This window comes from Rattus norvegicus, chromosome 11 (genome assembly GCF_036323735.1).
Source record: "Rattus norvegicus strain BN/NHsdMcwi chromosome 11, GRCr8, whole genome shotgun sequence".
NCBI classification, from domain to species: domain Eukaryota; kingdom Metazoa; phylum Chordata; class Mammalia; order Rodentia; family Muridae; genus Rattus; species Rattus norvegicus.
In genome coordinates this window covers 58,206,794-58,222,068 of record NC_086029.1, presented here as the reverse complement: position 1 = coordinate 58,222,068, position 15,275 = coordinate 58,206,794, and the positions used below count along the sequence as shown (strand labels likewise).

Below are 15,275 nucleotides of genomic sequence, written 5' to 3'. Positions count from 1 at the left end.
CCTGACTTCCTCTTACTCTCTATGGTTTTTTCCACTCCCTGTCAACTGGTTGCTTTCTCCACCTCTTGACCTATCATTGATTTGATTTAATTATGTGTACAATAAACAGAAAGTTCTTGGATTAAAGGTGTGTGCTAGAGCTGAGCCATACGACTCACTAAATAACACGGTCACAGGGTTCACGGTGCCATCGAATATTCTGCAATAGGGAGGGAACAAAAGGACCAAGTAGGGAGGAGGGCAGATGGAGTTGAGGAAGAGAACACGGGGAAAGACAGCTAAGAGGGGCATTGAAGGTTAGGTATGGAAAAATCTAATGAAGCGAAATAAAGATTATCCTAATGAAGTCTCCAAATAATAAAGGGAACAGAGTCCCAACTGGACATATCTCATCACTAAACAAAGTTTCCATTAATAGAACTGGGTTACATTCAATTTAACTGTTGGCCAAAGGGATTCCTGGAAATCCCCAAACAACCCAGGCTTTTACCAAGATAATAGGTTGCTCTCCAAAAACTGACAAGGTCCCATTGTTTAAGACAACACCCACACAAGTCACTGAACTTGGAGAAATTGAGCTGGTACCTACATGGAACTTTCAGGCCTATGATCTAGTATCTTTGCTATAGTAAGGGTCTCTAAAGGCTACCGTCCCCACCCCCCCAAAAAAAGTAAACACCAACCCAGTTACAGAACCTGTGGTGATTTGAATATGCTTGGCTCATGGGAAGCGGCACTATTAGGAAGTGTGGTCTTGATGGCATAGGTGTGGCCTTGTAGGTGGAAGTCCATCGCTGTGGGGGTGGGTTTTGAAATTCTGCCCACTGTGTGAGATGCAGTCTTCTCCTAACTGCCTTAGCATCAAGATGCAGAACTCTTGGCTCCTTCTCCAGCACCATGCCTGCCTAGATGCTGCCATGCTTCCTTCCATGATGATAATAGACTGAACCTCTAACCTGTAAGCCAGTCCCAATTAAATGTTGTCCTTTATAAGAGTCATCTTGGTCATGGTGTCTCTTCACAGCCCTACTAAGACAGAGCCTTTGAGCTACAATGCTGTCCTGATTGCAAGATATGCTAGGACAATGGTGGCAGAAAGCTTATGCAAGTAAGCAACTCATGTCTGACTTGACTTAAGGTCCACTCCATGAGTTAAAACCAGTTCTTGGGTGATCAAAATCCAGAGACAAGATAGCCCAGAGACCTAGGGTAAAGTAAATACTACAGGTCAAAAGGGCAGAGGGGGTGAGGGGAGAGAAGTAGTGATAAAATGATTCCTAATGACATTCTGCTATACTCACATATCACCTTATTCAGCCATCATCAAAGAGGTTTTCTCCTGCAAAATTTGGGAACAAATACAAAGACCCACCCAGACATCATGCAGAGAGAAAGAGACCTTGGAACACAGAGCTCTAAATAAGCTGTCTCTATCGAGTCCCTCCCATCAGAGCTCAGGGAACTCAAAGAAAGAGGCAGAAAGAGTGTAAGAGCAAAAAAGATGGAGGACTTCTAAAATATATACTTATGAAGTTGGGGATTTAGCTCAGTGGTAGAGCGCTTGCCTAGGAAGCGCAAGGCTCTGGGTTTGGTCCCCAGCTCCGAAAAAAAGAATTAAAAAAAAAAAAAAAATATATATATATATATATATACTTATATGAAGGTTATCTAAATGAAATTGCCAAATAATACAGGAGACAGAACCCCAACTGGCCATTTCTTGTCACCAAATGCAGCTTCTAATACTGGGATTTGGCTACCTCTAATTGAGTTGTTGGTCAAAGAGGCCCCACAGAAACCTCCAAACAATTCAGGCTATTGCCAAGACCATAAGTTGCTCTTCAACAAACAAACAAAAACGAAACAGAAAGGCCCCACTGTTGAAGATAACACCTGCACAACTCACTGAAGGTTGAAATGTTGAGCTGGTAGCTACATAGAGTCTTCACCCTTATGTTCCAGCGTCTGTGATACAAGATCATACTCTGCATACTCTCAAAAGAGAACACTTTGCCCTCCATAAACCCTCTGATCTACAATTGTGTCCTACCTGCAAGATATGTTAGAGCAATGGTGGCCAAAGCTTGTGGGAGTAACCAACCAAAGTCTGATTTGACTTACAACCCACACCACAAGATGAAGCCCAAGAACACGAGAGTAGAGAGTTCGGTGACCTAAAGCAAAACCAAATAATATTGGTCTGAAGGGGAGGAGGGGTAGAGATAAAATTACTCCTGATAGTTGTAGACTGTTGTCTTTATGCAGGTGAGGGCCTGCACAGGATGGTGCAGGGCCTGTGATTGGACAGTGAGAAAGGGGGCAGGGAGGGAGTTTTGGTAAGGGGAGAGAGAGGAGAAAGGGAGAAGAACTAAGATGAAGGCAGAGAAGGACGACCCAGATCCGTGTGGCCTTAAGTGGCCACAGGTAGTTAGTTATATTCCTTAAGGGATGGATTTTCATAGGTCAATTTATCTTATCTAGGTGGGCAGGTTATATCATTATCAATTGGTTGTGAGTTCATTGTGTGGACGTTTTGTGGAATAAGAATCTAAGTTATAAATCTGATTGCTAAATTACAAACATCTGGAGTTTTGATTTTAAAAGGTTGCTGGGAGTTGATACTATAACCATTAGGGGGCGGTTGCTGGGAATGTGAGCAGAGTCTGCAGTAAGAGAGCCGCGAGATAGGTGGTCTCTGGTTGAAACTGGTGTGGCAGCAACCTGCCTAGGGAGCTATATGGATGGAGAGGTTGCTGCCAGGCTCAGACTGTAGCTGGCAGCAGTGTGGGATAGAGATTGGGAGCTTAGCAGGTGAGACACTTTGCTGACTGAGATGAAAATACCCTGACTACGATGCCAGCTAGTGAGGGTTTGTGGATATTTTTAATACTTACTGCAAAAGGTGGCGCCCAAAGTGTGGCAAGGATCCACTAAAAATTTAGATTATCAGTCTGAGAGTTAGAGTTGAGTTTTATTTTTCTAAGTGAGAGAGGGCTGGCGCCAGGATTAGTCACATGATGGCCCAAAAGCAGGAACCTTAAAAGAAACACCACGGGGGGGGGGGGGTGTTCCTGCTCGAAGGTCACAACTAGTACAGGGAAAAATAGAAGTCTGTAGCGACAGACAGAGTGCACACAAACGTATATTTTCCCTGGGTTTGTGGGTATTTTTAATATTCACTGCAACAGATAGTATTTTGCTATACTCATGGATCAGTCCCTTGCTCATCCATCATCAGAGAAGCTTCTTCCTGCAGCAAACAGGAACAAATACAGAGACCATAGCGAGACATAACAACACATAGAGACTGAAAAAAACAGCTCTACGTGAGATGTCTCCATCAAATCCCTCCCCTCAGAGCTCAGGAAACACCCCATGGAAAAGGAGGCAGAAAGAGTATGAGAGCCAAAGGAGATGGAGGCCACCAAGAAAACAAGGCCCTCTAAATCAACATAGCAAAGCTCATATGAACTCACAGAGACTGAAGTACCAAGCACAAGGCTCACACAGGTCTGCACCAGGTCCTCTGTGTAGGTCTCCAATTCCTGTGCCTTCTCTTGGGCACTTTTTCTTCTGTTGTTTTGTCTTGTCCAACTTTAATGTGATAGTTTCTGTTCTACCTTACTATTTATGTTGTTATATCTTATTTTTTAAGAAAAAGAATGGATAAATGGATGGATGGATAGATGAATGGACAGATGGACAGACAGATGGATGGACAGACGGATGGGTGGATGGATGGATGAAAACCTACCCATTAGGGTAAAGGTCAACAACTGAACTATCACTTAAACCTGCTGGGAGAGAAAAACGTCTGTTTTTTTCCAATGTGGTAACACTGGGTATATCAACCCCTCCAGGACTGACCTCAAGTTCACTAGTAGTTGACTACCATATGATAGACTCCAGAGATTTTTGCATGCATACATGTGTGCTTTTCTTTGGTTACAATTTAGTGGTGTTTGGGGACCTTTTTTTTTTTTTTTTTTTGATGGTGGTGGTGGTGTTTTTCCACTTTGAGTGTGGTTTTCCTTTTTTGCTTTTGGTGGGGTTGTTATTGTATTGGGTTTTGTTTGTTGTTTTGTTAAGAAAGAACTTGAAATTGGGTGAGTAGGGAAGGGGGAGGATCTGGAAGGATTTCATAGTAGGGAAAATATTATCAAAATATATTTAAATTTTAAAATTGTTTGAAATAATAAAAATATAGTTAAAAAAGAAGCGTCGTGGGGAAAACCAAAACTGGCCCTGAAAAATTCCCCTCGCTACAGAATACCTTTGAGGAACTGTCTCTGCCTCGCTTTTCCTTTTCAGTTGGTGAGACACTAAGATCCAAACCATGCATGATATATACCCTATTCTTCCTTTCCCTCTACTCTCTTCCTCTCTTGGTGTCTCTACTGTCCCACATGTAGCCACAACAACTAGCTAAGATCAGCTCACAGGCCTGCCAACCAAGTATAGGAATTACTAAGTGCTAAGCCATCTAGCTTTTTTTTTTTTTTTTTTTTTTTTGGCAAATGTAGAGAAGGAAAAAAGGTTAACTTGCAACCCAGCTGTACAGTTTTGTATACCTACAATCCCAGCACTTGGATGGCTAGCATAGGAGTGTGGCCAGTTTGAGGTCACCATGAGCAAACCAGCAAGACCCTGTCTTAAAAATAAAAGTAAAGGAAGAAATAAGCAGTTTGCTTTCTTTTAACAGGTGGCAGCTCTCTCCCAGTACCTTCAGATCCGTCGTCTTTATACTCAGGACCAAGCAGAGGCTGTTTCTTCAGTCCATCAATAAGTTATGGGTTAGTGAAAACACTGGGTAACTGCTCACAGCTATCTGACTCCTTGTCTGCTGGATAATGGCAAAGCTGTTCACTGGTATGTTCACACTCAGTGGATCTGACTGATGCAGGGATATTTATGTCCAGCGATGAGCATGACGATAGGAGGACACTGCTGGAGTCTAGACATGCTGTCTGGACATGTATAAGGAAGCACCATACCATCATTTAAATAGTCCTTGTGCCTATCTACCCATGAAGGGGGGGGGTGCCATGCATAAAAGCTAACACCCAAAAGAAAGCCAAGCTAAACAAGAGAAGGAGCTTGAACCCAACTGAACTATGTCCAACCTATCTACAAACTTCCAGGTGAATAATATCCCTTAATATTATAGCTGCTTTAAATCAAATGTCTTGACTTGCAGTCAAAAGCCACAGTATACTAGTATTGTACCACATAGAGCCAAAGCAGCCTAACACAGAAAGAACTCTACTGGAGGACCACAACACCTAACCTCAAAAAACACTACCAAGTGACAGTGACAAAATCAGGCATGTAGACCAGTGCAATAGGATAGAGGACCCAGAACAAACCTACATTGCTATGACTTTTTTTTGGACAAAGGCATCAAGAACAGACACTTGGGGGAAGGGCAGCCTGTTCAATAAGTGGTGCCAGCAAAGCTGAATGGATATGCACTCGCAGAAGAATGAACTCAGACCTACATATCTCTCCTGTACAAAACGATCAATTCAAAATAATCAAAGATCATCCTTTAAAATGGGAATCACTGAAAGTCAAGGTAATAATACATTTGAGGTTATTGATAAAGGCACGAGAGCTTAGAAACCAGTCCCAAGAATCAACAAATGGAATCACAATGAATGTAAAAGTTCATGCACAACAAAGGAAACTATTAGCAGAGTAACGGACAGCGTCCATGAGATGGGAGAAAAATCTCTGATATCTATACTTCAGAGAGCTGAGGTGTAGAATAGATAAAGACCTGCGAAACCTGAACTCCAAAAGCACAAAGCTAATGAAATTTATTAAGAAGAGGAATAAAAATAAAAGAAGAAACACATATAGCCAGTTTGGGGTTTTTGTGGGGCTTGTTGTTGTTGTTGTTATTGTCATTATCGTTATGTTGGGTTGGTTTTGGTTTGGTTTGGTTTTGGTTTTTGTGTTTTTAAATGCTCAACATCCTTCACTATTGGGTATTAAAACTACTTTGAGATTCTAACTCACTCCGGTCAGAAAGGCTATAATGAAAAAACAAATGATGAGAAACACTGTAAGGATGTGGAGGGACAGGAGCCCTACCACTGCCAGTGAGTGGAACGTAAGTTAATACGAGTGCTACGGAAATTGGTGTGGATATTCCTCTACACTAAAAAGAAGAGAGAGAATTATCAAATGCCTCTGCTACCCCACTCTGCCCCATGATCAAAGGAGAACTTTATAGCATACCATGTCTATTGCTACATTATCATGATAGCAAGAAACTGGAGCTAGTTAGATGTCCCTACTGCCCGTCAACTGATGAACTGATATGAAAAATATAACAAATGCATGCAACTGAAGTTTACTCGGGTTTTAAGAGAAATGAAATTGGAGCGGAAAAAGTTAAAAGGATCCAAGTTCAATTCTTAGAAGAACCCACATTGGGCAGCTCACAACATCCTGTAATTCTAGCTTCAGAGGCATCCAATACCTCCTGGACTCACACGTACAAATACCCAGACACACACGTACACACTTAATTTTAAAAGAAGTAAAATCTCTTGAAAAAAAACGCAAGTGGAATACACTATATCGAGCAAGACAACCCAGTCTCAGAAAAGCAAAACTCACATATTCTCTCTCATATGCAGGTGCTAAAGTTTTTAGTATTTGTATGTATGCAAAAAAAAGGGGTTGTGAAAGTGGATCTAGACACCAGAGAGCAAGAGGCTCCGGGGACGTGAAAGCAGATGGAAGCCCAGTGGGGAAATGAAGGACCAACGGAGAGTGTGGGGATGGAGAAATGGGAGAAAAATAACAGCTGAATCAATACCATTTAGAAAATGCCATAATAAAATCTAATGCTTTGTAAGCAAATAAGAAACTAAAAAACTAAAGCCATATGGTTGATATTGTAAAACTATATAAAATATCTATAAATAGGCCATACTCAAATGAGTTTACCAGAGAAATAAGTCTCCCTGCACTTTGGGGAACAGGGGGTTTGGTTTTTCAAGACAGGGTTCCTCTGTGTAGCTTTGGCTGACTTGGAACTCACTATGCTTGAGGCTGGCCTCAAACTCAGAGACCTGCCAACCACCGCCTCCCAAGTGCTGGGATCAAAGGTGTGCACCACTACCAGCCAACTTCCGTGCAGTCTTTCCTCAGGGACCCTGTCTATACCACCTCGCATTACTTTTTAATTAAAATTGAGTCTGCACATTTTATATAGTTATTAAATATGCTAACTGCATGAAGATCATAGGGTCAGAAACACAGAATGGAAAAGGGATTAAGGGTTGGAAGACTGCCAGACTTCAGCGCCTTTGCCATCTCACCCCACACTCATCAGGAGAGACAGAAGCGTTTAAAATTCACAGCAATTCTCGTCTGGGACCCTGGGACCTCTTCCTTCAAAAGGAAATAATTTACCAGACTCCAGCAAATGCTCCCTTATTGTTTCCAGCATGGGAACTGTCTTTCATCACCACTTACGGGCACCTCCTTTCTTCATTAACATTCAGAGCTAGTTACTCAGATAATTAGAGCTTCTAACTAGCACTCAGCCCAGAAGTTTCCAAGAATGCAAGACTTTCCTAACACTTATTCCTGCCTATAAAGGGACTTTCCTAACACTTTTTCCTGCCTACAATAACCTTATCAATCTGCTTACCTGGCTGTCTCTCTCCTTCTCTCTCTCTCTCTCTCTCTCTCTCTCTCTCTCTCCTCTCTTCCTCATCTCTCCAGGACCATGCATTTCTCTATTATTTTGTTCATGCTGTTTGATGTAGTTAAAACTCGCACAGGCGCAAGCACACCTACACGAAAGTGTTGAAATCTGTTCCTCTCTGTAGTCCTGCAGGATGGGCTCCATCCCACGATCTCATCTTTCAGTCTTCTAAACACTAACCTTCTGGATCCCATCCTCCATCCACCTTGGCACCCTCTACTGTTCAGTAAGCAAGAACTCCCGAGTACCCGACTCTTCAGGGGCACAGACCTCTGCATTACCACATCCATGACAGAAAGGCATATGGCTCCCACTATATCACTAGTGAGCAAATAACAAGAACACCCACAAGAGACAGGCACCCATCCCTCCCTGGGTTGTACTCCATCTGTGTTCTATGCTGCTCTTGCCTCTTCTTCTCCAGTCTTATTTCTTCCCTCCTCTGATTCAAGTTTCTCGGACTTCTGTCTCCAAACTATTAGAAACAGTTAACAGACTGAGCTTCCCATCTGAAGCAACTTTAAACAACAGAGCCCAGATACAATAAATTATGGCTTTCCTGGGCATCGAATATAGGACTGTAAAGAAGTAGCGTGATCCTCGCTTTTTGTTTACTGCTTGAGAGGTTCCAGGCTGTCACAGGAGGAGGAGGAATAGGGTGAAAATGCCTAAGTCAAAGAGATGGGATTGAAGATGTGAGATGTGGAGACGATGGAGTGATAGTAACTGGGAACTCACCATGGTGAGATGGAACGGGAGAAAGAAAAAATCTTCCACAAGCTCGTCAGCCAGCTACCCAGGCGTAGAGAGAGGGACAGAAGCAGGGGAGACCCTACCTTGAAACAAAGTAGAAAACGGGCTCCCAAAAGTTGTTCACCAACCCCATACACACATGCAAATGCACACGCATGTACACACACACACACACACACACACACACACACACAACTTGAGGCCAGATGACCAGAATTTCTAAAACAAAGTAATAGTTTCAGAAAGACAAACATGCCATCCAAAGACAGGAGTATCCAGCAGAGTACTAAAGATCACATATAAGAAACTGCAATGCCACTGGACAGTGGTGGTGCATGAATTTAGTCCCAACACTCAGGAGGCAGAGGCAGGAGGATCTCTAAGTTTGAGGCCAGCCTGATCTACACAGAAAGTTCCAGGACAACCAGGGCTACACAGAGAAACTCTGTCTGGAAAACAAGAAAGGAAGAAAGGAAGGGAGGGAGGGAGGAAAGGAAGGAAAGAAGGAAAGAAAAAAGGAAAGAAAGAAAGAAGGAAAGAAAGGAAGAAAGAAAGACAGACAGACAGACAGACAGACAGACAAACAGACCAACCGATCAGGGCTGCACAAAGAAGCACATAAAGGCATGGTGGAGACTACTAACCTGAGCTCACATAGGACCAGAAACAAAGCTTGCTCCCACCAGCTAGACTAGTAAACCTCATATTCACAGCTATGGGGTAGACTGAACAGAAGTCATTTTATTTTATTTTATTTTATTTTATTTTATTTTATTTTATTTTATTTATATAAGTACACTGTCACTGTCTTCAGACACACCAGAAGAGGGTATCAGATCCCATTAGAGATGGTTGTGAGCCACAGTGTGGTTGCTGGGAATTGAACTCAGGACCTCTGGAAGAGCAGTCAGTGCTCTTAACCGCTGAGCCATCTTTCCAGCCCCACAGAAGTCTTAATAGACATGTCATCTTAACACTGGGCAGAGGACTAGAACAAAAACCATTCACAGTAATAACTATGCTCTTACCAGGTTGACCACAGAAGGTCTCATTGAAATCAGGAATGTGCTACTGGTCAACAAGTTACCCATTGCCCCATGTAATGTCACTGATCTGGGCCCAGGAAGGACTCTACTTTTGTGAGCTGCAGTAACAAAATGACACAGACTCAATAGGCACCTATCTCCCTAAAGCTCTGGAAGTTTACGTTGAGATCAGAGGATAGGCATTTCTGGGAATTTTCCTCTTCCCAATTTATAGAGGGGTGCAGTTTATAGGCTCACCCACTCCATAACTATTCTCTTTTCCTTTTTCAAAAGAGCGTTACCTTTCTTCTCAGTGTCCCGCCCCAAATGTCATCACATGGGAGGTCAGGGCTTCAATATAATACTGGGATTGGGGAGGCCAAAGAAGACCTTGATTTCTGGTCTAGCCATTACCACGAAATCTTCAGAGGTACTACTGAAATTCCAACAAAGCTACAACGGATCAAGACTGGGAAGAAAGTAGAAACCAACAAAGCCCACAAGACCAAGCATATCTCCCGTTTCATCTTCAGGCTGACATTCCATCAGGTGTATGGTAAGGACAGCATCTACAACATAATAACACAACATAACATAACATGACACAACACAGCACAACACAACATAACATAACACAACACAACATAACATAACATTACATAACATAACACGACACAACCCAACACAACATAACATAACATAACACAATACAACATAACATAACATTACATTACATTACATAACAACATAACACAACACAACATAACATAACACAACATAACATAACACAACACAACATAACATAACACAACATAACATTACATTACATAACATAACACGACATAACATGAGTGTAGGCACAGTTCTGCCACAGTATGTCAACATACTATGACATCAGTGCCCTATTTGATCATTAAGAAGGACAAGCTCTCCTGGGCTACAGTTAAGTCCTGTCTTTAAAAAAAAGAAGAGGAAGAAGAGGAGAAGCAAGAAGAGAAGAGGGAGGAGGAGAGTCTCTCTACCCTGTGTGGACAGAAAAAAGGTGGCCCACTGCAAGTTAGAAAGGGGGCCCTCATCTGGCCCTGAATTGGCTGATAACTTGAGTATGAACTTCTGGCTCCTAAAACCATGAGAAACAAACACTTGTTGCTTTAGAAAAACGAAACAAAAGAAATCTCATTTCATTTTGCCATCAGAAATAATGCAAGCAAAAAGACGGTAGAATAACCACTTTAAAGTATTTAAAGGAAGAAAAGAATCTGAAAGGCTGCACGTTGCATTATTCCAATCTCGTGACATCCTGGAAAAGGAATATTAGGAAGGCAACAAAGGACCAGTCGTCTAGTGCTCAAGAGAGAGAGGACAGAATAAAATACAAACCACTGAGCATGTTTAGGTCAGTAAAACTCTTTACCATACTCTGAATGATGAACCCACCACTTGCCAGAACCAATAGGGTTATATAACAGAGAGTACAGCCTAGGCTGAAAAGACGGCTCAACAATCAAGGGCATTGGCTGCTATTCCAGAGGACTCAGGTCCAATTCTCAGTACCCGAACTGTGGCCCACCGCCATCTATTACCCCAGTCCCTAGGGATCCATCACCCTCTTCTGGCTTCCAAGAGCACACACAATACAAACATATATACAAGCAAAACTCCCATACAAATAAAATTTTAAAATAAAATGAAATTTGAAAAAAGACATATATAATCTGACAGGAAAAAAATGGACATTGGCTAATAATGTGTGTACACTGCTCATCATTGTTAACAAACACATCACATGAACTCCAGCAGAAGTCCTCTGCTCTACCAGAGGCTGCCAGCCACCAAAACACCAGTCCCCAAACTCCAGAGGAGGATGCCTGGCTGGACCAGAGACCACTCCAGTCACTAGAAATATGGCCACCAACTCAGGTGAAGACCCACTACTCAACCACAGGTCACTCTGGCCAGAAAACCAAACAGGAAATAGAAACCAAAGAACAAAGTACCCATCCAATGAAGAGGAACTCAGAAGTCAGTACCTAGACCTATAATTACTTCAAACCCAGATGGCTAGATGGCAGTATAAGAACAGACTCAACAACATCCAGGCGGTACCACCAGAATCCAGACATTCTACTACAGCAAACCCTGAATATTCCAACACAGCTGAAGCACAAGAAAATGACCTTAAAACCAACTTTACGAAAATAACAGAGGTCCTTAAAGAAGTGAAAAATCCTTTGTAGGCACAATGTTTTGTATGCTGCATAAAGTCTACCCTTGGGTTACTCAAATGCTGATTTCTCTGCCCTCCTACCTTGTTTCAATCCAGGCATGGCATTGCTTATACCAAGAATCTCCTGTCTCGAGTTTGTGTAAATAGTTCTTATCATTTATTCCCTGCCTTGTCAATAAATGCTGGTTAGCCAATGGCTGGGCACAATGGAGGATAAGGTAGGATGTCCACTAGTCAGAGGGGGAGAGAAGTGCAAAGTGCCTGGAGGATGGAGGAATTGGAGCCACGAAAGGGGGGCGGGGGTCTGAAGAGCCAGATCGATAATAATATGCAAGTATCGTGGGATGAGGCTGGGGGGTAGCCAGATTAACATAAAGGTAAGGACAGATCATTGCATTGCTCAGCTATTGAGATGCAGTTTTAAAGAAATCTCGGTTTCTCTGGGCAGTTATTGGAGACTATCATAAGGTAAAAAGAAAAAAATACAGACACCAGATTAATTCATTGTTCACATTCATATTAGGAATAATTCATTATCAATTCCTTAAAGAAATGGAGGGAAAGACAAATAAAAAAAATTGGAGGAATTGAACAAATCCCCTAAAGGAAGCCAAGAAAAAAACAAAGATAGGAAGGGAATGAATCAAGCTGCTCAAGACCTGAAAATGGAAACAGAATCGATAAAGAAAAAACAAAATTAAAGGAACTCCAGAAATGGAGGAAATCTAGGTTAGTGAACAGGAACCACCAACACGGTATCACCAACAGAATACCAAAGACAGAAAAGAGAATCTCAGGTGTTGAAGCCACAATGCGATGACATTGGTTAAAGAAAATGTTGAATCTAAAAACTGCCTGACACAAAACATCCAGGAAAGCAGGGCCGCTATGAAAAGACCAAACCTAAGAATAATAGGAACAGAAAAAGGAGAAGAACCCATCTCAAAGGCCAAGAAAATATTTGCAATAAAATCGTAGAAAAAAGTTCCTAATCTAAACAAGGTGATGCCTAAAAGAAAACTACAAGAAGCTTACAGAATACTGAATAAACTGGACCAAAAAAAGAAAATCCCCTCCACTACATAATGTTCGAAACACTAAACATTCAGAACAAAGAAAGAATACTAAAAGCTGAAAGGCCAAGTAACATATATAAGGCAGACCTATGAGACTTCTCAACTTCTCAGAAGCCCTAAGGACCTGGACAGATATCCTGAGGATTCTAAGGGACAACAGATACCAGAACAGGTATCTCCAGCAAAATGCTCAGTCACCATGGATGGAGAAAACAGGATATTCCATGACAAAGTCAAATTTAAACAATGTCTGTCTGTAAATCCAGCCCTACAGAAGGTATTAGAAGGAAAACTCCAACCGAAGAAGGTTACACATAAAAACACAGAAAATAGATAATCTCACCCAAGCAAAGCCAAAAGAGAAACACACACACACACACACACACACACACACACACACACACACACACAGCCTTATATTTAATATATCTTAGCAGTGGTTGGACCACTTCAATTCTACACATGGCTAGCACGCTCTCCCCTCTGATATTCCTGAATTACTAATTACTAAAACCTATATGCTATCGTGGCTGCCCCAGACCCAGGTCTGCAACCCTCCTGGGCCACCGTCTCTGACTCATACATGCTGGCAGTCTATCTATCTGTCTTACACTTCTCAGGCCTTCTCCTTCCATGGCTTGGTCTCTCTCTCTCTCTCTCTCTCTCTCTCTCTCTCTCTCTCTCTCTCTCTCTCTCTCTCTCTCTCTCTCTCTCTCTCCTGTGTTCCTTCCCTGGAAATCCTAAAAGTCTCGCCTCTGTCTTCCTGCCCAGTCACTGGCTGCCAGCAACTTTATTTACCAATCAAACCAGCTCGGGGCATGGGCCCTCAGCATCTGATTGTAGACGCACAAATTCCATGTAATTTTGGAGACCGAATCAACATAAGTAACACTAGACCTAATCCAAAATTCAAAAAGGAGACAGGGAAAGACACATCACACTCATCAAAAAAGAAAAAAAGTCTACCAAGATGATGTTTCAGTTCCTAACATATATGCAAGGGCTCCTGTGTTCATAAAGGAAACATTAAAGCTTAAATCGCACATCGACTCTCACACATTGATAGTAGACAACTTCAATGACTCACTCTCACCAAAGGACAGGTCATGCAGACAAAAACGAAACAAAGAAATATTGGAGCTAACAGATGTGAGAAACCGAATGGACCTAATAGATTACCAGCAGAATTATTTCACCCAGATACAAAAGAAAATAATACCTTCTTCTCAGCACCTCAGCAAACATTCTCTAAAATCGATCACATACTAAGTCACAAAGTAAATCTCAGCAGATACAAAAAATTTAAATAACCCCCTGCATCCTATCAGATCACCTCAGATTAAAGCTAGATTTCAACAACAAAAAGCCTCATAGAAACGGGACAACTCCTACTGCGAGATTCCTCGAGACTTCATCCCAGGATCTCTGGTGACTCATCCATCTCTTTTGCCTTCGATGTCTGTCCAATTCTCCACGCCTATTTTCCAGTGCTCTTTCCTTTCTTCAGCTGTCTGTTTTCTACAATGTGTTCAGTGTGTAAGAGCCCACTTTGTGATGTCATTCCCCAGCCCCACCCCATACCCAGGTTACAGGCAAGAAGTATGGTGAACTTTTAATGATTGTTTAAGTAATGGGGATGCTGCCATTCTGCCAGAGAGTCACCCTGACTTTCTCTCATCATCCACTCAGTCTAAACCCCTTCCCTTCTACTCTCCCCTTTATTTCCCAGGATTCCTCATTCTTGGCTTCCATTTTGGCACCTGTCTTTAAGCTGTTCCTCTTCTCTTATATTTTGCCATGTTCTTCTGAAGTTTGATTCTTGACTCCTAACCAGGGACTCCCCAGCACGTTCTACTCGGGTTCTTACGAATTACGAGGGCAGAAGGTTCCACAGGTGTTGGGACTAAGGATTCTCCCCCGTTTCAGGTTCCCAGTAAAAGGAAATAGTCCGAGGACCTATTTGTTTATCCATAAGAGTCGCTCTTACCTCCCTCCCACCATGGAAGAGGATTAGAAATTCTCTTTAAGGGTCTAGAGAGATGAATCAGAGATTAAAAGTACTGCCTGATTTTTCAGAGGACCCAGATTTGCTTCCCAGCACTCAAGTGGTGGCTCAAAACTCTGTAACTCCAGTTCCAAGGGAGCACACACCCTCTTCTGGCCCCTATGGGCACTATCCACACACATGGTGCACAAACACACACATGCAGGCAAAACATCCACATAGGCATAAAATAAAAATAAATCTAAAATTATGTGTCTCTGTTTTTTTTTCAAGACTTATTTATTTATATGAGTATACTATAGCTGTCTTCAGACAGATGCCCAGAACAGGGCATCAGATTCCATTACACATGGTTGTGAGCCACCATGTGGTTGCTGGGAATTGAACTCAGGTCCTCTGGAAGAGCAGTCAGTTCTGTTAACCACTGAACCATCTCTCTAATCTGTGTGTCTCCATTTTAATG

General features: G+C 42.2%; 1 protein-coding gene across 6 annotated transcripts in view; it reads right to left on the bottom strand.

Annotated features, from left to right (window-relative positions):
- Positions 1 to 15,275, bottom strand: part of Nxpe3 (neurexophilin and PC-esterase domain family, member 3) — a 50,789-nt gene that overhangs the window by 24,671 nt on the left and 10,843 nt on the right. The window contains exon 1 of one of the 6 annotated variants that reach the window (XM_039088621.2): positions 14,200 to 14,347. The exons of 4 other annotated variants lie outside the window; for them this stretch is intronic. In XM_039088621.2, the coding sequence (XP_038944549.1) occupies positions 14,200 to 14,244 (45 nt within the window). In that variant the 5' untranslated portion in view covers positions 14,245 to 14,347. Of the gene's footprint in view, positions 1 to 4,723; positions 14,165 to 14,199; positions 14,348 to 15,275 lie in introns of those variants that run through there. One more of the 6 variants, XM_063270764.1, reaches the window with a different exon arrangement.